The 22,308-nt window shown below is 55.7% G+C and overlaps 1 protein-coding gene across 2 annotated transcripts in view; it reads right to left on the minus strand.

Annotated features, from left to right (window-relative positions):
- The window catches only part of HPS4 (HPS4 biogenesis of lysosomal organelles complex 3 subunit 2), a 27,704-nt gene continuing 5,396 nt past the window's right edge, over positions 1–22,308 (minus strand). For both annotated transcript variants that reach the window (XM_055550976.1, XM_055550977.1), the window contains 11 exons: positions 21,078–21,221; positions 15,794–15,901; positions 15,342–15,458; positions 13,846–13,940; positions 12,965–13,037; positions 10,813–10,849; positions 10,073–10,169; positions 8,696–9,524; positions 4,487–4,619; positions 3,962–4,070; positions 1–2,161 (listed from right to left, as the gene is read on the minus strand). In XM_055550976.1, coding sequence (XP_055406951.1) covers positions 1,990–2,161; positions 3,962–4,070; positions 4,487–4,619; positions 8,696–9,524; positions 10,073–10,169; positions 10,813–10,849; positions 12,965–13,037; positions 13,846–13,940; positions 15,342–15,458; positions 15,794–15,901; positions 21,078–21,221 — 1,914 coding nt within the window. In that variant the 3' untranslated portion in view covers positions 1–1,989. The remainder of the gene's footprint in view (positions 2,162–3,961; positions 4,071–4,486; positions 4,620–8,695; positions 9,525–10,072; positions 10,170–10,812; positions 10,850–12,964; positions 13,038–13,845; positions 13,941–15,341; positions 15,459–15,793; positions 15,902–21,077; positions 21,222–22,308) is intronic.

The following is a 22,308-nucleotide window of genomic DNA, read 5'->3' on the forward strand; positions in this document are numbered from 1 at the left end:
ACTGGACCACTGGGCAAATCCCTGTTGGCTTACTCCCACACTTTGCTGTACGGACCTCACGCTCTTCCTGTGACGTGGAGACTCCACTCAGAGGGAGGCACTGGGCTGCCTTGAGCGCCGACTCTCGGAACCAGGATTCTGCATCTTACGTGTTTTCAGCACAACAGTAGCCTGAAGAAATGAGGTGGTAAGAGGTTTCTGGAAGCAAAGCAAAGATGATGATCTGCCAGTAGCCTGACACCTAGGGAAGGGCCCAGAATAGGCGGGAGGCTGCCTTGTGAAGCAGATCTCGTGTGGAAGTGTCCTGGAACCCAGGCACTCAGCGAGCTGCTGAGGGCAGGGATATGAACATGGGCTCGGGGGCTCCGAGTTCTGTCTCTGCATCAACACGTAACAGGTCATATTTTCGCCAACCTCAAGACTTGCAGATCTCACAACTCTAGAGCATCGGTGGCAAGTCTGGCTGCTTAGAAATACCACAGGACAGGAAGAGAATGGGTTCTATGTCCGTCAGTCACGGGAAGGTGCCTGCAGAGGCTCGCCCAGGTCTCGAAATGGGTTTTCCTCTGACAGTCCGGCAGAGAAGTGGGACAACGTGCATTTCCCTAGCTTCAGCTACAGCCCTCCTTCATTTGGGAAGCTCACCGTCTTAGGCCAGCCAGGGGCAGGAGGGACGCCAGAGAGGTGACAGAAAAGGGGGCTGTGGGCCTGGTGTGCGGTGCAGCCTCGCTGAGGCTGGTGCTGTCCGCCCCTGACCCTCGCACACAGACCACGCTGACACGCCCTTCCTCCCTAGCCTGGCTGGATCAGGCAGGGCAAAAAGGTGACCACGCAGAGTACACACATGCGTGTACATCTATACGTAAGTATCCCCATCAGAACTCAGTGCTCAGAACTCAGTAGCATTTTTGGCTACTTTATTTTCAGCTCTTAGCAACTTGTTTCAAGAAAAAGACCCCAGGTCATAAACGGGAGGTACTGGCTCACTGGCATGAAGTTACGCTGCAGTTCTCACATGGAGTCTTAGGTGCTTCTGGTAAAGACCTGGTTAGGATTTTGGTAAATATTTTCATTCTGTGACTCACATCATATCATCACAGAACGTTGGACCGTAACATCACCAAACCAATGTCCTAAGTCCTACCCCGGCCTGGCAACAGCCAGTGCAGAATGCTGTCCCCTCTGACGCAGCATCCCCCTCTCTGAAAAGCAGCTCTGCTTCTGCTCCAAGACCTTTTAGAAACTCCTGTTTGGGACCCTCATTCAAAGCAACCAGCAGCACCACCCACTTCCAGCCAAGGGGCCGGCCTGGCCAGTCATCACCCACTTCCGTGTCCCGGCGCCCCAGGCTCCTTTCATGTCATCGAGATCGTCCCCTCCCCTCTGTGGGTGATCCAGAAGATCCAGACAAGGCAGTCTCAGCATCCCCGACCACTTCCTGTGCACCGACCCCCCAGGAGGACCGTGGTGAAGACAGCCTGAGAAGTGGGCACACGGTCTGCTTGCAGACAGATCCATCTCCTGGCTGTGCAGTCACCTCGGACCCACCCCCTGCAGACAGCGTGGGACATGCACTCTAGACCAGGGATAGCAGGGTTCTAGAAGAAACACTAGCCTCAGTCTCTGTGTACGAGTCAGGCCGGGGTGGAGCAGCTCCAGGAAACGTCAGGCACCCTAGGCTCTGTGTAATGGGGGAGTGACTGACCCCGGGCCCCCGGGGTGGAAGGAGCCATGGCCCCACCCTGGCCCCCACGCCACCCACACTGTCAAGTTCTTTACCACAAGCTCTAGGTCTGCCAACCCGAGGAACGACCCCCTCCAGCCCTGATCCACAGAAGGAGTAACAGATACTCAAATACTGCAGTCCTAAAAAAGAGGACTATTCCAGGGAAAGTAAAACAGAGGAGCTCTTCCACTTAACAAGGCAGCACTTCCTTTGCTGGGGTTTGATTTGAGAGTCACCCGCGGGGGTCAGGAGCGACCCACAGTTCAGAGCAGGTTCACCCCGTGCTTCAGCAGCTTCTGCTTGGCTTTGCCCTGGAGGCCGAAGGCGCCGTCCTGTGGGTTCGGGAAGCCAGAGCTCCGCGCCGCCGTGGCCAGCTGCTGGAAGTAGGTTTCCTGAACGGGGTTGCAGCAGGCGTACACAGCCGTGGAGGCGTTCCTGGTGGGGGTGGGGAGACAGGAGACCACAGTCCACCGCTATGCAGACCTCAGACCCCAGAGACCCCGCAAGGTCTCTGGCCCAGCAGGACGAGCCCGGGCCCAGTCACTGTGGCCACAGAGAAGGGGCGCCTCGGGGTTCCGAGCATGGGTCTGGAGGTCCCACACAACCTGGGTGCTCCCCGCAGCCCTGAGACTTCTGGCTGTGGGAGTCTCAGCTTTCTCATCAGAAGAATGGACAAGACAGCGGTAAATTCCCTCACTGAGACTTCACGGAGTAAGTGAGTAGGAACGGATACAAATCGCTGAGCCCGTGGTGAGATGGTTAGGAAACGGAGGCTGTTGTTTCTATTACTGTTACTCAAATGAGCTATGTATCCCACCACGAAAAGTCTCAGCTCTGAGGAAGGTGAGATGCTGCAGGTCCACAGGTGGGGGGTGGGTCTGGGTTGCCAGCGTGGGCAGCTCTGACTTAAAGCCAGAGGAGGCACATTTATTGTGGAAAGATACACAGAAATATTGGCTGGAGACAGCGCTGGGCAGCAGAAACGCCCACAGCCCTGTGTGGCAGCTGCAGACGTTAGAACCTGGTCGGCCAGGCCCAGAGCCCACACCCCACACCCTGCCTCTGAACTACACTGCACACACACACACGCCCCAGCCACAAGCCTGTGTGCAGGGGCGCGCGCCGCGGAGACGAGCCACCTGGGCTCAAATCCCGACTCGGCCCCTGACCTGGGGCGACTCATTCACCCTACTGCGTCCTTATGTTTCAGTCTCCACGTCTGTGAAATGAGGTTACAAAGAAGGTACTCGACCAACCCACTCCCCAGTACCGTACACACACGCAACACACACACAGCAGGCACGCCCCTTCTGACCCTCTAACTTGCCTTTTCTGCTACTGGTTTCATAAGAGATGCATGTAGAGAGAAAAAGTAGAGTTTAGTTGGTTAAAGACTGTAAATGCCACTAATTAATAGGTCTAGACCTGCTGGCCGGAAGGTGTTCCAGACACGCAACAAAGTGAAAAAGGAACTTAAAAAACAGCAAGTGCATGTGCTCCAGTTTTTTTTTTTAAGAAGACCGGTAAAATAATAAAAAATACCGATCATCTGTCTTTTATACGGGCTTCCGCAGTGGCTCAGGGGTGAAGAATCCTTGCCTGCCAGTGCAGGAGATGAGGGGTTCGATCCCTGTATTGGGAAGATCCCCTGGAGAAGGGAATGGCAAGCCACTCCAGTATTCCTGCCTGGAGAACCCCATGGACAGAGGAGCCTGGTGGCTACAGTCCACGGGGTCACAAGAGTCAGACGCGACTGAGCAGCAGCACCTCTTATCTGCAAAAAACACCCCTGATACCAAGAAAACCTGGGCTAAGATACACCATACTGCTGACTGTGGGCACCCTGGGGGCACGCTGGTGAGGGGAGGACATGCTGCCCTTGGGAGACCTTTGAGGGGGGGACATCTGGATGTTGTGGTCAGGAGCATGTGGGACTTGTCCAGTTGGAAGACAGATGACAGCCCGTTCTCCGCCCCCACTGACTGATGGAAGCACCGAGGTGGGGAGGGCCTTGGGTCCCCTCCCTGCTGTCCCTCAGTGTCTGTAGCAGCCCGAGCCCCAGGAAGGGACCCGGCATGTACAGGACTCAGGGAAGCCCGAGGGTGGGTGACAGCAGCCTGCAGGGCGGGTCAGGGGGGGCCCGGGCTGGTCCTTGCACTGGTCTTCATCCGGTTGTGAGTGAGGCTCTGCCAGGGACCCAGGGGGCAGGGCTGGGAGCAGCCGGGGAACACTCACCTGACGGTCACCTCGTACAGAGTGGGCACCCGGGCGAAGTCGGAATGCATCAGGCTGACAGCCTGGAGGAAGCGGCGGTCCTGCGCTGTGGTCACCTGCGGCAGGTTGGCTTCCAGAAGAGGACACGGAAGTCATCATGCGTGGCAGAGCGCCGCCCCCCAGTACCCCCAAACCCAGAACCACCAAAAGCTGGGATGAAGTGAGGCCCCAGAGGCAGTGGGAAGGAGGCCGGGGTGCTGGGCCCTCTCGCTGCCCCTGATGGTGGTCAACACTTGTCTCAGCACAAGGGTGTCCAAGTCGGGAGGCGACCCCATCACAGACAGTCTGGACGCGGGTGCTTCTCTCAAAACGTTGGAGAAAGGGCAAGAGAGCAGCCGGAAAAAGTTTGCCAAGAGTAGTTAAACCCAGTGGGAGCTGGGCTCCACGAGAGAAAGAGCATCCTGACCACAGGGCACCTCCCCACCAACCAGGGACCTGGGCCTGGGTGCTGACTGCCCCCCTCCACCTCCCGGAGGCGGGCCTTACCTGCCAGCAAGTTCTGGACGCGGTCGTAGTGTGCGAAGCTGTAGGTTCTGGTCACGGGGGCCGCCTGGTCCCGGGGCAGCGTCTCGCTCAGGTGCACCTCCAGCCCGTTGAGGGACGCCAGGCTGCCGTGGTACTGCGGGGCGGGAAGGGACAGGCCGCCACCACTCAGCAGGCCACCCGGGGAGAGCTGCCTGGCAGCCCGACTTAGCACCACGGGTGCTAGGACCCGTGTTTGGAAAGGTCCTGACTTCTGCCCTGAGGTCCTAAACCTCTTCAAAGCGTTCATCGCTCAGTCGTGTCTGACTCTTTGCAACCCCGTGGACTGTAGCCCACCAGGCTCCTCTGTCCATGGAATTCTCCAGGCAGGAATACCGGAGTGGGTTGCCATTCCCTTCTCCAGGGGATCTTCCCGACCCAGGGATTGAACCCCGGTCTACAACATTGCAGGCAGATTCTTTACCGTCTGAGCCACCAGAGAGAGACCTCTTCAAACTTGTAGAGAAATGAGAACATAGAGGGAAGCCGAAAAGTAAAAGGGGTAAAAAGGAAAAAAAGCCAAGAACAGCCCAGAACCTCAGCATCCAGGCAGAGCTGCTGGCAGGCAGCCCATCCCCTCCTCACCACGCTGCCGCCGCGCCGCATCCCCACCCCGTGCGTCTCAGCCGGACCCAGATGTCAGGACGTCATCCGCGCGTGCAGCGCGGCCCCCTCCCTCCCAGGAACCCGAGGGGACCAAGGGTGCGGGCGGGCGGCTCTCCGCTCCCTGGCCCAGGGGAGGACCCGGCTGAGGAAGGCCGTGCGGAGCTGAGGCCCAGGCACCTCTATGTTCCATCGCCTCCCTGGGGGATGTCACGTGCAGGTGCCATGGGAACACAGGACTGCCCCCTTTCGTACAAGTTGTTTATAAGCTAAAGATGGGCGTCAGACCGTAAATGACGACTGAGGCTAGTTTTGCGACCTAACGATATAGCATGAACTTCACTCTTCAATCTGTTTTCCCACAAAGACATTTTCCAATGACCAACGGCTGAGCTCTGTTTGGGGCCCATCAAGCAGGGATGTCACACCCAATGGACTCAGCCTGATATAGGGCCCCCTGGGGCCGCCCTGGGGGGGCTACTTAAGTCACCAGGAGACAGTGGCTAGTGCCCAGGTGAACGAGCCCGGGGCTCAGCCTCTTCCTAGCCAGACCATCAGGGCCAGTTACAGACGTTTTTGCACCTTGTTCTTTTCATCTGCAAAAGAGGAATATCATTGCTGACCTGCGGAAGTCAAATAACATATGTACACTCTGTCCATTCTAAAGTGCTCCCCGGAGGGAGGCGTTTTCCTGAAGTCAAGAATATGAAAATCATCGTCCTTGAAGAAGCGGAATCTCTTCCATGAGCACCCGTCCCTGGACTAACAAGACTTGTCTGTGGGTTGACTTATTTCACAACAGCTGTGCAAAACACTAAGCGCAATAAGAAGGTACAGCGATGCAGAGAGAATGCTCTGAGGTGAATGTCAGAAAGCTCAGCTGTTATCTTGGGGAGCATCCTGGACTTAAAGTAGCATTTCTGGCCCATGTTGCAGAAATGAAACTCAGGCATTAGGTCTGGCTACAAGGTTTACGTGGTGTCCCCAGGGCCCAGCAGCCAGCCTGGCTCCCAGGAGGTGCCCGGCCAACAGCCACCTGGTGACTGGATCGCGAGCACCATCAGCTGCAGGCTGTGACTTGGTCACAGGTGTGAATGACAGGCAGTGTCCAGGAGGACAGGCAGCGTCCCCTGCTTGGACCAGGGGTAGGAAACATGGCCTGTGGACTATTTTTATAGCCTGAGAACTAAGATTGGTTTTTATATTTTTATATGGTTAGAAAAAATAAAGTCAAAAGAATAATATTGTGATGTGAAATTATATGAAGTTCCAATTTTTGTGTCCATAACAGTGCGCTGGAACACAGCCCCAGTTCACATATGTTCATGGTGGGTTTTGTGTTGTAACAGCAGAGGGGAAGAGTGGTACAGAATACATCTGCTGTGTATCCCTTCACATTAGAGTCTGCCAACCCTGAGACACGCTACCACATACGTGACCTGCACAACATGCTAGGGGGCACGGAGCTGAGGCTGTGCCGGGACCCCCTGCCTTCCGGTCCACGGCAAAGCTAGCGGGTCGCTGTCAGCGCCCCCAGACACGCAGACGAGTCGCTGCAGGGACCCATGTGCTCAGAAGCACGCGTTTCAGGGGAGAGGAGCGTTTTTTCTATTTTCTGCCAACACACTAACCTCAGGCCTCATCTACTCCACGTGCACAGCTCCCCGTCCTGTTGTAGCAATAAATAACTGATCCCATCACTGTGGCTGAAAGTCACTGAGCCAATCTCGGGGTTCTGAGCAGGAAACTGTCGGTGGCTCTCTGCTGCCCCCTGGTGGGAGAAGCCGACTCTGCTCCCTCTGAACTAGGGGGCCCTCTCCCTGGCTGCTCCTTGCTCACCCCGGTCACCCAGTGCCCTGACCCACCCTCAGCAAGCAGAAATGGTGGCAGCTGGTCCACGCAAAGACGTGATGGCGAAACGACATGGAGCCATGGCAACATGTCCTTCCCGGGGGGGCTGCGCTCATGGTCACATCTGAGCTGTCCTGCACCAGGCTGGGGGTGGGGCCTGGCTTTTCTGACAGCAGCAGCGAGTCCAGGGGGGAAATCAGGTCAACTGTTTTGTGTGCAGGTCCAGACTGAAAGGCAGTGAAAGCTCTCTGCCAGTTATAAAGGAGACGGCCTCCTGGTCTGATCAGCTGACTCTCCTCTCAAACCAGCAAGCTGATCAAAGTCTGTTACACCCTTCTCTTTTTAGGAAAGACTGGTTCTCCTTTTCTGTAAAGCTGTGTTCTTTCTCCTCCCCGACCCCAAACCCTCCTGTCCGTGAAAGCCCAGGGAGGTCACTGTCCTGACACCAGGATGGGCCGTGACAGACCAAGTGCCGTGTCCACGTAAAGAGGGCCACAGAAGGCAGGCCTTCAGTACTTCACCTTCCCACCTGCCAGGCCATGGTCAGGTCCACGGGGGACAGAGGGGTCGGGGTGGAGGCCAGGAAACAAGCAAGAGGTGTGGACCCGCCCTGTGCATTAGCTAGGTCTCCATTGCTACTTCAGGGTGAGATGGGCGTCACCGTGCCGGGCCCCAGCGCTGTTCAAGGCTTGGCGGAAGTAGCAGATGTAAATTATTTACATACAGCAAATGCAGCATGAACCCTAATTTACCTCCTCTCTGAGCAGCCCGTGCTGGTTTTTCTTTTTATCTTGGGGGGCCTCATCTGAGCTGGGCGCTAAGCCGAACAGACCATGAGACCGAGGTGTGGGGGGAGGGGTGCGGATGGACGTGTGGAACTGCATCCCTGGTCCCCGAGCTGTTATAATGAGGCGGGGTGGGGGGGGAGGTCGGTCAGAGCCAGGGGGACGGAGGTGGAGAGGGTGACCTGGGGCCTGGGAAAAGGGGAGGGGCCAGGCAGGTGTGGGAGGGGTCCGTGCGGGGACCCGCCTTCCCTCCTCCACTGCATTCCAAGGGAGACCCGCTCCTTTACAGAGGGTCACGGGCCCTGCATGCTAATAAGATGGGCTTAGCATAATATAGATTGAAGAACAGAAACACGGCGAGCCCCAGGATGCCGTTCACCCTGCAGCAGTCTCAACCTGCTGTTCTTACCACCACTGCTTCCCTGGCAACTAAAGCAGAGCTGTTACTATGGCAACTGGATCCAGCGTGGACCCCAGCCCGGAGGTCAGTGAGCCTCTAGGCGTGGGGGGAGAGCTGCACGGGTTTGAGTGGCGCCTTCTGGAGACAGTCAGCATTTCAGAGGGCCCAGGCTCCTAGAAAGGAGCTTCAGACGGACGGGAATTGGGGCTCGCGGAGAAACCCAACCCAGGTGGTGACACGTGCGGACTCCGGCCACAGAGACGAGGGCTGCCGGGCGGGGCGAGGCCATTTGTGGTCAGCGTCCAGCACCCTCCCAGCTCACTATGAACCAGAGAGCCTGAGAAAGTGGGGAAGCTGGAGAGGGCAGCTCTAGTGGCTGCCTTTGCACTTGGCTCTGTGCTTGGCACCGAACGCCCGCTGCCCACAAACAGGGAGGTAGGCACCCCCTCCACCCCACCATATAAATAAGGGCATTTGTACCGGGCCATGCAGCTGATGGCTGAGCCCCACATCCCCAGCCCGCTGCACACTCACCAGCTCCTCCACAGCCACGCGGTCCCCCAGCAGCGGCTCCTCGGCCAGCAGCAACAGCACCAGGCCCTTGACGCTGTGCGTGTAGAGGCTCATCCGCACGAGCCCCTCACGGGAGGCCGGGAGCACCCTGGACGCGGCTCTGTTTGCATAGGGGCCTTCATCTGAGGGGTCTGTGGAGTCCAGGCCAGGGGTCAAGCAGCCCTCAGGAGCCCCACTGTGGCGCTGCTCCCCACCGTGTTCCTCCAGGGGCAGCTCAGTGCCCCTCTGCCTCAAATCCAAGCCAGGTGCCCGCCCAAGCCCGCTCGTCCTGCCGGGGACATGGTCTTCCCTGGGGACGGGGGCTTGGCTGCCGTCACCAGGAAGGTCTTTGGGCTGCTCGAGGGCTCCGTTCTGGGGGACCACCTCAGGAGCGGAGGCGGGGAGGTGGCCCAGGGACAGGGCCCTGGGTGGCTTGGCTTCGGGACTGCCAGGGTTGTGGACAGATTCCTCGCAACCAGGACCCCCGCCGTCTGCAGCAGGATGGCCTGAGGGTGCTTCTGTTTTCTGAGCCTCTGGGATGTGGATTTCAGACAAGTCCAGGTCCCCGTTCCCCGCGAACAAGGCTGAACCCTTGCCCGCAGCAGTGCAGTGCTGCATTGCGGGCGGTGTGCTCTTCAGGTCAGGGCCGGACCAGTGTCCGTGCTCCCTGCTGCCATCTGCCAAGGCGGCATCAGGAGACGGGGGTTTAGGTGTGGTCGTCGAGGTCTGAGCCTTGGAGCCCACGTGTCTGGGGCCATTTTCTTTCGGGGCAGCTGAGGGCTCCTGGAGCCTGGCTGGAGGCGCCGCAGCACTGGTGAGGAAGGGCAGATGACTGAGTGTGGGCAAGGCCGTGCCCGGGGGACGAAAGCAGCTTCCTTACAAATAACAGGCACTGGCGCCATGTGGCGCCACGCGGTGACACCAGGGTCACCTGCTGGGAACGGCAGAGCCCCCTGGATCAGACGCACCCACGTCTGCAGGTTAACTGCCAGTCGGGTCCTATACGGGTGCTGCACGTGTGCTGTTTCCACCTTTCACGATGAACCCAAGACGTAGACATTACTGGATCCATTTTACAGATGGAAAAACTGAGGCTAGGGCAGGGAATGGACTTTCCCACGGTCACACAGCAGGTAAGCCACGGATCTCAGATCTGAAACCTACGCTCATCTCACTCTGCCAGATGCCCCTCATCTCTGCTGAAGGTCCAACTGTCCATCCACCATCCCCAACCCCCGCCAGGGCAGAGCATAAAGAAGAGGGAATCATGGGAGGATGGGATGCACAGGGCTTCTGGATGAGCCCGTGGGAGGGAGTCCCCAACATGTGGGTTCAGAGGAGCCTCTTTGAGCCCCTTACCTGGCCGAGGGCTCCCGGGGGAACTCGCAGAGACTGGCGGCTTCCTCTTCAGTCAGGAAAACAGGCGTGATCTGAACATTGGGAGGGAGCACCACTCCTAGAAGTGCAGAGCAATATGGCCAGGGCCCTCTCTGGGCCAGAGAAGATGGGGGGGCAGGCAGTGTTTTTGGGATGATGCCTCCAGCCCGCAGGCCAGCCCAGCGAGCAGCTCGGGGCTCCTTTCCCCAGAACAGAAGCCACAAAGCTGCAGCTACAGCTTCTGCCATCAGCAAGGAAAAGCCCACGCGGGCCACTCTGCTCCCAGAGTGACATTTGGTGGAAGAAAACTGACCGGCACTTAAGACAGAACCTGGATCAAAAGCACTTCTAACTGACCAAAGGGGTCTGCCCAAACTTAGGCTTCAAACTAAACCCCACTCTGCTGCCAAAGGTCTTCCTGGCAGTGGCCCTGCCGTCACCGTCTCCCCATCGTCATCTTCTGGAACTCATCTGAGCTGCCTCATGGTGCTGAGGGTTAAGGAGGAGCTGAAAGGGGGGATTTAAAAGCTATGCCTAAAATCAGAGGCTTTACAACTGGGATTTTCAGAGTAACTTTGCCTTTGCAGCGCTGTTAATATTTCCCTGATCTCACGAGCTGACGGGATAACCATTTGGGGCCGCTCGGCCTTCCACGTGACTTGGACAGGGCCAGGCTGCTTACAGGCCGTTTCCAAGACGTGACAGGACACCCGACTACTCACCATGTTCCTGCAGGGCATCCCCTCCCGTAGGTTTCCTCTGAAAATAAACAGACAGGAGTCGGTGCGGGGCACCGCATGCTCCCCCTGATCTATCCATCGGGACCGCGTGTTGCCATCTGTTCCTGAAACGTGGCCAAGGCCCGGGTGCTGGGCCCGGCCGCTCGCCTACAGCAAAGCGGACGGAACAGATCCCCCCAGGCTGCCTGCTCCCCCTCGCCCACAGCAAAGTGGACGGAACAGATCCCCCCAGGCTGCCTGCTCCCCCTCGCCCACAGCAAAGCGGACGGAACAGATCCCCCCAGGCTGCCTGCTCCCCCTCGCCCACAGCAAAGCGGACGGAACAGATCCCCCCAGGCTGACTGCCCCCCGCTGGGGCTGGGGTCACAGCGGCCAAGGCCCAGGTGCTGGGCCCGGCAGCTCGCCCACAGCAAAGCGGATGGAACAGATCCCCCCAGGCTGCCTGCTCTGCGCCGGGGCTGGGGTCACACCGGCTAAGGCGGCCACGCCACCCAGGCGCATACCAGGCTTCCCCTCTTTCCGATCTCTCAGTTTCTCCTCTTGGGGAAGGACAGCGAACATTCCTGTGCTTTCAGACCTCCAGGGAAGTCGTCTTCTGGAATATGGCCACGTCTCCCACAGCCCTGGCTGGAGCCCACACACAGACTCCATTATGACAACAGAGTGAGGGGCCTGTGACCCTTACAGCGAAGGACTCGGCCTAAACCCGAGGCAAGGCCGGCTCGCCTCTGCATTTACAACGAAGGCAAGAAACCCAGGGAATCTCCTCAAAAGAGCTTTCCAGCCGTCTCCACCGAAAGGACCCAGCAAAGCAAAAGGAAAACCAAAAACTGCTCTTCTAGCCAAAATGACTTGCCCTCCTCTGAAGGATGTGGCTTCCTTCACAGAAGCTAACTCCAGACAAAAATTCTTTTCAAAAAAATCACATAGAATCCCCTCGCCCATAAGCCAATCCTGTGAACACGGGGCACATTTTCCTGTAAAGTCTGTGCATTTTTTAAATACTTTGAGGACACATTACATAAAGTTCTGTTTCTCTGCTCGAAAGAGGGACTCACAGTTTCTGCCATGAAAGCATCTTTGGCCATTTTTAATGGCTGATTAAAATCATAGGAAGTTCACCGTGGTGTGGGAGAATTCATCACTCCCTGACTTGAGACCAACACCAGCAACCTGTCTGGAAAGGGCAGGCTAGTCGGTGTTTTGGGCACTGCGGCTGTAGGTCTCTGTCCAGCTACTCAAGCTGCAGCCGTGGCAGTAAAGCAGGCCAAGAAAACAACGGCAGGCAACCAGCCCGCAGCTCCTACCTTAGAATCTGATTTTTCACTTTCATAAATCCTGTTGTGACAAGAGTTTTTGAATATAAACCTTTTCCAGCAGTCAGATGACTTCCTTAGTATTGATTAGCATAGCTGAACAAGGGGGAAAAAGGAAAAGACCCCCTCCACCCTCTCCTTATCAGACAGTTCACCAGGAGGGGTGTTCTCATGCCGCCCGCACCACGTGAGAGGGAGCTGGAATAGAGCCCCACGTGCGTTCTTAAATGTCTGCTGACTTAGCAAGTGCAAAAAGCTAGCCTTCCTACAGATTTAAAACCAGTTTCACAAAGAATCAACTCGTAAAACAAAAGAAAAAAGAGCTCCAAGGATACGTGCCAAACGCTAGCGGTGATTATCTCTATGTGGCCCAGCTGTGGGCAGTTTTATTCTCAATGAGCACGTTATGACTTTTCCTTCATTATAAAAACAATTAGGCAAATATAAGATAGAAGTATTTTTAAAGCCGCTGTTGTCCTAAGCCATCTTTTACAGTCTCTCTCTGAAAAAAATCCAACATCGCTTTGACGTAAAGCCTACCCTGCGGGAAGTCATATTCTCACAGTCCCACCTGGATGAAAGAAAAACCAACCATCCAAGCCAACCACGCAGGAGAAAACATTTTCTTCCAGCTTTGCCAGGACCTCACTTGAGGGGGACCACACGGATGGACGGGGGGTCCTAAGAAGGACATGGCAGCCCCCTGCCCCGCCGGCCCATCCAGTGCTGCTGATCAGTCTTGCCCGACACAAAGACAGACGCGCCAGGGGAACATGTCCCTGCTGGGGGGTGGGGGCACAGGGAGGGGGGTTTGATACCTGGTCCCAACGTGCCAGGCGATGAAGCAGGACCTTGGCCGTGATGGAGGGCGGGAGCTGGGTGCTGACGATCCTGGGAGATCAACAGGAACCAGGACACCAGAGAAGAAACACAGTCAGGACCTGGCATCAAGACAGTCCCAGCACCTGCAGCAGCTAGGATCTGGGGGACACAGCTGGTGGGAGTGTCACCTGGGGAGGCACTCACGGGGGCCCCCTGGCTGTTCCCCATCAAAGTTTTAAATGTTGAAACGCTTGGACCGACTTGTATTAAGAATATTCCTGAGGTGCCAGGAGGGCTTCTCTAGGGCACATCCCTCCAGGATCATAGCACTGGACACAGAGCACCAACTCCCCTGCCTCTGGCCGGGACGGTTGAGCCTCCTCGAGGCCCAGAGGAGGCGTGGAGGGCTCCCAGGCTCTCTAAGAGGCCCTCCAGCTGGGGGAAGAGGCGCAGTGAGACCTCCGTGAGGGTACCTCGAGGCAGACCCAGCCACACAGCTGCAGGAGCCCAAGCAGGAGCCATGGCCAGTGCACTGGGGCCCTGGGTGCGCCATGGGCCTCACACCCCTCTCCTGACGGTCCTGGGTGGCGGAGACCAACCACTCCGCAGGCGTGGCCCAGCTGAGAGCTGCATGGATCTCTGCAAAGCCGCCTTGTGCACTCCTAACTCTTCTCTGGACACAGCAGCTTCCAATTCCCCAGGGACAGGCATGGACCCTCAATCGAATCTAAACTACCCTCGAGTTGCCAAACAAGACCGGCTGGAACTGGCCACGCACAGAGCTCTTGGCTCCCCAGCCCCGATCAGGAGGTGGCCGGGTGGTCAGGGCTGCAGCGGGGGGTGGGGATGAGGGAGAAGGGGCAGGGGTACTACTCACAGTCCCGCGTAGAGGATGCAGCCGGCGAGCACGTGGGGCACGCGCTGGCAGGTCTGCAGGATGAGTGCCGCCTTGAGCAGGAGCAGGGCCTCCACCTGTGCGGGGCAAGAAGCAAGCCCCGGTCGGCACGCCCCCGTGGGCAGGAGGGGACAGGCAGGGGGCTGCGGAGGGCAGACGGACCGCTCGGAGCCGGAGCCCGGAGGGAGGGCGTGCCGCACACCGGCCATGTCATGCCTCTGACACCCCGCACGGCTGCCACCACAAAACGCCAGGTGCCTGGGACCAGGGGGCCTCCCTGAAGCAGGGAGGCAGAGAGAACTGGGCATATGGCTCTTCACAGGCGACCGTGCACATCGCCAAGGAGACCCTGACCGGCGACGTGGAGACCAGGAGGCAGCTGCAGGGGAGAGCTCGCCCCTCAGATTCAGTTCACGGTGAACCCACCCTCCCCTGCAGCCCAAGCCCCTGTGATGAGCTGGCTTGCTGTCTGACCCGGTCCCCTAACTCTGCCAGGAGGAGAAATGGAAGCATCACAGCCTTTCATGTGGGCGTACACATCTCAGTCCTCAGTCCTTGTAAAAAAAAGTCCCTAAAGGGACAGGCAGAGTATCTGAACCTGCTCACAAATGGCCAGCAGTGACCACCAGCCTCCTCCAGGTTCCTGCCTGGCAGCCGGAACCTGCGGTACCCGGGAGCAGTCAGCACTGAGTGTTAAGGAGCTACGCTGGAGCCCTTACGGCGGGCGGTTAGCTCTTTCACGGCCACTCGGAAAGCTCTGGGCCGACTTCCAAGAAGCCCTCCAAACAGGAGCGGGAAAACCCGTCCCTGTTTCTAGCATTGAGCCGGTGCCGCGCCCCAGGGACAGGGACACAGTCTCTGCCCGAAGAGACCCAGGCCACGCGTGGTGGAAGGTCCCACCCCCAAGATGCTCAGGGCGTGGGCAGGGCTCCTCATAGCACCGCTCACACCTCCCCCTGCTGTCTGACTGTGAGGATGTGACGTCTGCCAAGGCCAAGGCCACCAGCCCGCAGTGGTGCAGGTGGCCTCCCGTCACCACGTGCCGAGGCAACAGCTCAGGGACAGACCCCACCCAGCCCCTCGTCCCAGACAGCGGCCGCCCTGGGCCTTTCTGGATGCTGAGAATAACTAATGATAAGCTGAGAAGGGGGCCTTCAGATTACTGAGTTCAGCACATCTGGGCATTAACAAAGCAATAACACTCCTTCCTGGGCATCTGTCCCTTACGTAACTGTCCCAGTTTCAGCCCCAGAACAGTCCTGGGAGGTGGGTGTCACACCGCTCCACGGGTAAGGAGAGCGAGGCTCAGACAGGTGACCTGTCTGGTCCTAGCCCATGCAGCTGGCAAGCGCCGCCTGGAACCTGAGTTCTTAACAGCCACGGGGATGGAGGGACAGCTCATCGAAGGGGAAGCACCCACATCCAGAAGCCCAGTTCCCACCCACGCACGCAGCGGGTGGGGGTGCTGAGCTGGTTACTTTGGTTTGGTCCAGGTGCCAGAGGCAGTTGAAGATCTTGTGCAGGTCGCCCGTGTTCCCCAGGATGTGCTCGATGAGCGTGTCCCACTCGGAGCGCAGTTCTTCTCGCGGGCAGCTCTGAAGCAGAACAGCTGGCGTCAGCACCCGCGATCCCAAGACACACGCTCCAGCAGGGACTCCAGTCCCCCGCAGAGTCCCTCACGGGGACCTGGCTGGCAGGGAAGGCATCTTCTGAGCTGCCCACACCCCCAGGCAAGGAGAGGACAAAAGGTAGATGAACGGGCCCCAGGCCACCGGAGAAGAAAGGCGTCCGGGAGGGGCTCCGGGGGCCCATGACCCTGTCGCTGACATGTCGTGTTTGTGTAAAGGGTTCCCGATGCCCGGATGTGCCCGGGCAGTATCAGTTTTGCTAAAGAGGTTCCACGTGAGCCTCCCCACTGCCCTACTCATACCTTGCAGGCCAGAGACACGGGCCCGTTGTAAAAATGAAAGAAGCCGACGAGCCGGTGCAGAAGCTGCTTGCAGCTGATGTCAGGGAGCTCCGCGGCGCAGCCCAGCACCTGCAGAGGACAGTGCTTTCCTGTTCTCGGATGCCAAGCCTGAAGTCCTGTTACCCAGGGCTCACTAAGCCAGACTCCACAGGGCCCTGGAGATCCACCCTCTCTGTGCAGCCATGCGGCGCTCCACAGTGAATGGCTGTGTTTTGAACCCACTTACGCTGCCCGAGCTGGAATCATCATCATCCCTGCTTCCTGTTCATCTGCCCGGGCATCCCCACCCCTCTCAGTCCCCCGCCAACACACACAGATTCCAGCACCCCTGGCTGCCTGCTCTCATCACTCCAGCCAACCGTGACCTCTCTCCTGAACTCCTGTATGGTCACCACTGTTATTTGGACACTGGATGTTTCATTTGGGTTTCACAGCAAACATGGGATCCACACTGTCAGGAGTGGCCACCCCTTCTCCAGCCGGACGGGGCGCTTCCGGAACCCGCACCCAGGGCATCGTCACGCCAGCGCGGAGCGTCGGCGGTGCTCCGTTCCACAGACGACAGACACTTGCTCAGTTAGGAAGTAATCTGGCCCCCTTTTTATGGAGCTTGAAAAGGACTTCATCTTCTTTGACTCACTAATTCTACCTGGAGGAATCTCTCCTAGGGGAACCATCAGAAACTTAACAAACCAACTCTGAACGAAGACACGTAAACAAATGCTCTCTGAATGTAAGCGCCACTCAAGTGCCGTCAACAGTCTGGCGCCCAGTTAATCTCCCCCAGTTATTCTACAGATTGAAAGAAATCCTAATAATCTCACCAACTTTCCTTCAGAGACTGCCAAACTGATTCTGCAACAGAAATACAAAGGACTGAAAATATCAAACGCTGTCTCGGAGAAGAGTAAGTTTGGAGGCCTTCCCCCAGCTGACTTTAAGACTTATTCTAAAAGCTGCAGACATCAAGACGGAGCAGTACGTGTACAGAATCTTCAGAAAGGCCAGTGGGCAAGAACAGCAAGCCCAGAAGCAGAGCTGCACTTAAATGGTCATTTGAGCTCCAACAAAGGAGCCCTAGGAAGCAAATAGGAAAAGCAAGTTTTTCAGCAGTGGTGCTAGAACAATGGGACATCCACAGGAGAAAAGGCCCTTTGACCTCTGCTCATACTATTCACAAGGACTTATCCAAGGTGGATTACAGACCTAAATTTAAAAGCTAACACTATGAAACGTGCTCCCCCCGCTGCCGCCCCCCAGAATTGGAGAATGTCTTCTCTAATGAGGTAGGCAGTGGTTTTAGACAGGATACAGAAAGCAATAACCGTAAAAGATAAAACTGATAGACTTCATTAAAACCAAAAACCGCCTCATCCAAAGACATTACCAAGAAACTTAAGCACACCCAGAGACTGGGGGAAAATATCTCAAAGGAAGATGCCCAAATGTCCACGAAGCACATGAAGAAGCCCTGCTATCACCAGTCACGGGGGAAGTGCAAATTAACACCTACTGAGCTACCACTTCACATCCAGCTCAGTGGCTACAATTGTGAATAAACAGACTGACATGCCTGCTGATGAGGGTGTGAAGTACCTGGCCTTCTCATAGACTGTCAGTGGGAATGCAAGATGGTGCAACCGCTTTGGGCAAAAGTCTGGCGGTTTCTTATAAAATCAACACACACCTACCCTGCTGCTAAGCTGCTGCTAAGTCACTTCAGTTGTGTCCGACTCTGTGCGACCCCATAGACGGCAGCCCATCAGGCTCCCCCGTCCCTGGGATTCTCCAGGCAAGAACACTGGAGTGGGTTGCCATTTCCTTCTCCAATGCATGAAAGTGAAAAGTCAAAGTGAAGTCGCTCAGTCGTGTCCGACTCTTCGCGACCCCATGGACTGCAGCCAACCAGGCTCCTCCATCCATGGGATTTTCCAGGCAAGAGTACTGGAGTGGGCTGCCATTGCCTTCTCCTACACCTACCCTATGACCCAGCAATTCCACGCCTAGGTATTTACCCATGAGAAAGGGAAATGTATGTCCACAGAAAGACTTGTATAGCAATGTTTTTAGAGCCTTACTCTTTTCGTTTATTTACAATGTTGTTAATTTCTGCTATACAGCAAAGTGATTCAGTTATACATACGTGTGTGCATGCTAAGTCACTTCATTCATGTCCGACTCTTTGTGACCCTATGGACTGTAGCCTGCCAGGCTCCTCTGTTCATGGGATTCTCCAGGCAAGAATAGTGGAGTGAGTTGCCATGCCCTCCTCCAGGGGATCTTCCCAACTGGGGATCAAACAAATGTCTTGTGCATTGGCAAGCAGGTTCTTTACCACTAGTGCAACCTGGGAAGCCATATATAATCTTTTTCAGATTGTTTTCCACTATGGTTTATCGCAGGATACAGAACCTAGTTCCCCTTTATATACAGCAGGACCTTGTTCATCCATCCTGTATGTCTGCACTTGCTACTCGCAGACTCCCGGCCCTTCCCCCACAAGCCTCCTCTCCCTTGGCAACCACCAGTCTGTCCCCTATAGCTGTGAGACTTTTTGTTTTGTAGCTGTTCGTTTGTATCATATTTTAGATTCCACGTGTAAGTGATATTGTGTGTTATTTGTCTTTCCAACTTTCGTTTCTGACTTCCTTCACTTAGTATGATATTCTCTAGTTTGATCCATGTTGCTGCAAATGGCATTAGTCCATTCTTTTTTATGGCTGGGTAGTATGCCACTGTATACAATGCACGCATCCTCTTTGCCCATCCACCTGTCCATGGGCGTCTTCCGTGTCTTGGCTGCTGTGAACACAGTGGAGCATGTGCCCCCGCCCCCCCCCCCCTCCGTATCTTATTTATTTGGCTGCACCGGGCCATAGTGTGGCACGTGGGATCTTTGATCTCTGTTGTGGTGAGTGGAATCTGTAGCTGCAGCCTGTGGGATCTAGTTCCCTGACCAGGGATCGAACCCAGGCCCCCTGCATTGGGAGTGTGGAGTCTTAGCCCCTGGACCACCAGGGAAGTCAAGTATCTTTCTTAATTAGAGTTTTGTACGGATATATGCCCAGGAGTAGGATTGCTGGATCATCTGGTAGCTCTATTTTCAGTTTTCTGAGGAACCCCTGTGCTGTTTTTACACAGTGCGTGCGTGCCAAGTCTCTTCATTCGTGTCTGACTCTTTGCAGCCCTATAGACTGTAGCCCACCAGACTCCTCTGTCCATGGCATTCTCAAGGCAAGAATATTGCCATACCCTCCCTCCAGGGGATGTGCCCGACCCAGGGATCAAACCACATCTCTTCCGTCTCTTGCACTGGCAGGCGGGTTCTTTACCACCAGCGCCACCTGGGAAGCCGTTTTCCACAGTGGCTGCACCAATTTACGTCCCACCGACAGTGTAGGAAGCTCTCCTTTTCTCCACACCCACTCCAGCATTTACTCTCGGTAGACTCGATGATGGCTGTTCTGACTGGTGTGAGGGGATACCTCAGTGTAGTTTTGATACTCATTTCTCTAGACCCTTCGGAGAAGGCAATGGCACCCCACTCCAGTGCTCGTGCCTGGAAAATCCCATGGACGGAGGAGCCTGGTGGGCTGCACTCCATGGGGTCGCTAAGAGTCAGACACGACTGAGCGACTTCACTTTCACTTTTCACTTTCATGCATTGGAGAAGGAAATGGCAACCCACTCCAGTGTTCTTGCCTGGAGAATCCCAGGGATGGAGGAGCCTGGTGGGCTGCCCATGGGGTCGCTAAGAGTCAGACACAACTGAGCAACTTCACTTTGACTTTTCACTTTCATGCATTGGAGAAGGAAATGGCAACCCACTCCAGTGTTCTTGCCTGGAGAATCCCAGGGATGGCGGAGCCTGGTGGGCTGCCGTCTATGGGGTCGCACAGAGTCGGACACGACTGAAGCGACTTAGCAGCAGCAGCAGTAGCATCTCTAGGCCCTTATTAATCTTAAGTGCCCCGAACTGGACAAAGTTCCTGTGTCCAGAAAAAGGAGAATGAGTAAGTAGACCAGTACATTTAGACTGTGGAATACTGCTCAGTGATAAACAGGAGTACACTGTGGGGCCGTGCAACAACGTGGATGAACCCCACAAATGTTAAGCAGCAGGACAGGACTCTGTACAGAGGAGTGATGCGAGTATTATTCCACTTGCGTGACACCCTAGAACAGGCAGAATTCTTTGGTGGGAACACTCCAAACAGTGTTACCTGGGATGCGGGGGGAGGGGCTGGAATTAAGGACATAAGGGAGCTTCCTGGCGTGATGCTAACATATCCTGTGTCTTGATAGGGATTTGTGTTACACAGGTGCACCATTTATCCAAATGCACCAACTACAGTCAAGATTTGTGTATTTCATTGCATGCAAATGAATTTTACCTCAAAAAAGAGCAAAAGAACCACACACACATATTGAACTCTAGTTAACACGCAGCATGATGACATATTTGGGGCCAGGCGGTAAAGTATATACTCATATGTGCAACTTCAGAAAGCGTTAAAACAGAGGATAAAGGGATGAATAGATAGTATGTGATAAAGCAACGACAATGAAGGGTTCACTGTGGGATCTAAGAGGTATGTGAGTATTCGCAATACAGTTCTTTCAACTGTTTGGTATGTTAGGAAATTTTCACAATAAAACATTGGAAATAATACCTATAAAGGCGAAGATACTTCCTCACAGGTAAGTACCCCTTTCCCTTGGGAATAAATTTAAAATAAGAGTAGGCAGGAGACAAAGGGACTTGGGAGTAAAGGGAACTACTAGCTGTAAGTGGGTTTGTTTTGTTTTGTTCCCTTAATAGTCCTTGGAAACCTAACCTACGTGCACCAGTGTCTTCAAATTTCGAGCTCCCTTCCCCAGTAAGTGTGGAAAGTACAGGGAAGAACAGAGGAAAAACAAGAAAAGACAGAGACTAAAAACTCAGTTTGCGTCAGAGAGCAAAAAGAACGTCCACAGGACGACCCAAGTCTTTCAAAAGCAAGGTGAACGCCGCCCTGTGCAACGCAGGCTGTGATAGCGATGCTTGGGAGAGCGCTCAGCTCCGATGGCACCCGCAGAGAGGGACGCGGGCATCATGGACGACAGAGGCAGGGGACGAGGCTGCAGGTCAGGGGCCACGGCAGGGGTTACCTTGTAAAGCCCGCTGTCACGACACCTCTCAGCAAGACAAGCGCGTCTTGGTAGAGGCGACCCCGCCGGCACTGGTTCAGCCTGGCAAACTCACCCAGAGGTAATCACCATCAACCTTTACGGCGAACTTCAGTTTCCGCAGGCGGACAAGGGCGGGAGGAGAGCCGGAAACGTGGGAAATGCAGTGCACAACCCCGGCGATCTGTCCACACAGCAGCTCCTGTTGGTCCAGCAGGGTCTGGGGAGAGGAGCCAGTCCAGACATGAGGCTGAAGGGCCTGAACTCCCGGGTCGTTCCTCAGAGTCGGGGTTGGCAGACTGCAGCCCGGAGGCCAGACCGACTCTGCTGCCTGTTTCTGTCTATAATCTGTGAGCCCAGGATGGCTTTTACGGTTTTGTAAGGGTTGTCAAAATAACAACAAGGAAGAACACGTGACAAAGACCTTGCCTGGCTTACAAAGCCTAAAGCATTGGTCCTTTTGAGGCCAAGTTGGCCGAACCTTGCCCAGAGTGTCACAGAACGCCCACAGTGAATGCAGGAGATGATGCCCCAGAATGGCATTCCTGTTCCCAGGATTACAGGCCTGCGCATTTATCCCCATTCAGATCCCCATGGAGAGACCGGAGTGGTGCAGACTAATCCCTGCTCTGCAAGTCAGAGCATAATCACATGAGCAAACACACACGCCTCCCAACCCACCTTCACGCTTACTAAACCCCCGGGGGAGACAGCACGTGATGCCATGGAGAATGGAGCACTCTGCCTCAAAGGGCTGAACTTGGACCCAGTCAAGGCTCTAGATCCTTTAAAGAAAAGGCTCTGGGCAGAAAGCACTGAATGACCCCATTGTGAGGAAGGGACCAGCCCAGTCCAGAGCGGGACACATGCTGACGCTCTCCTGCATCAGTGACCCGGTGTCTTCAGTAATTCAGTGGCGCAGGGGAGAAAGGACGGGGGGAGTGGGTGAGCAGTGTCATACGATAAGAGGGACTTGAAACACAACCACACAGGGTTTGTGGATCTTGTTTGGATGCTGATTAGGACAAAAGGAAGGGAGAGAGAGAAAGGGAGAGGGAAGGAAGGGCTGAGTAACATCTCAGATAATAAAGGCGAAATGGGAACACAGACTATATAGGATGGTATTATTGCCATGAATGGCAACTTTGGCCAAGTGGGATGTTAGCAAAATATACCCTTTCCAGTTAGAGATGTTCCCTGATGCTGGTGAGATGACACCACGTCTAGGATCTGCTTCAAATACTCCAGGGGGAAAAAAAAAGAGTAAGGAGGAGTTAGGCTAGCTCATAACAGACTGGTCAGGTGGT

Source organism: Bubalus kerabau, chromosome 16, assembly GCF_029407905.1.
Source record: "Bubalus kerabau isolate K-KA32 ecotype Philippines breed swamp buffalo chromosome 16, PCC_UOA_SB_1v2, whole genome shotgun sequence".
Classification (NCBI taxonomy): Eukaryota; Metazoa; Chordata; class Mammalia; order Artiodactyla; family Bovidae; genus Bubalus; species Bubalus kerabau.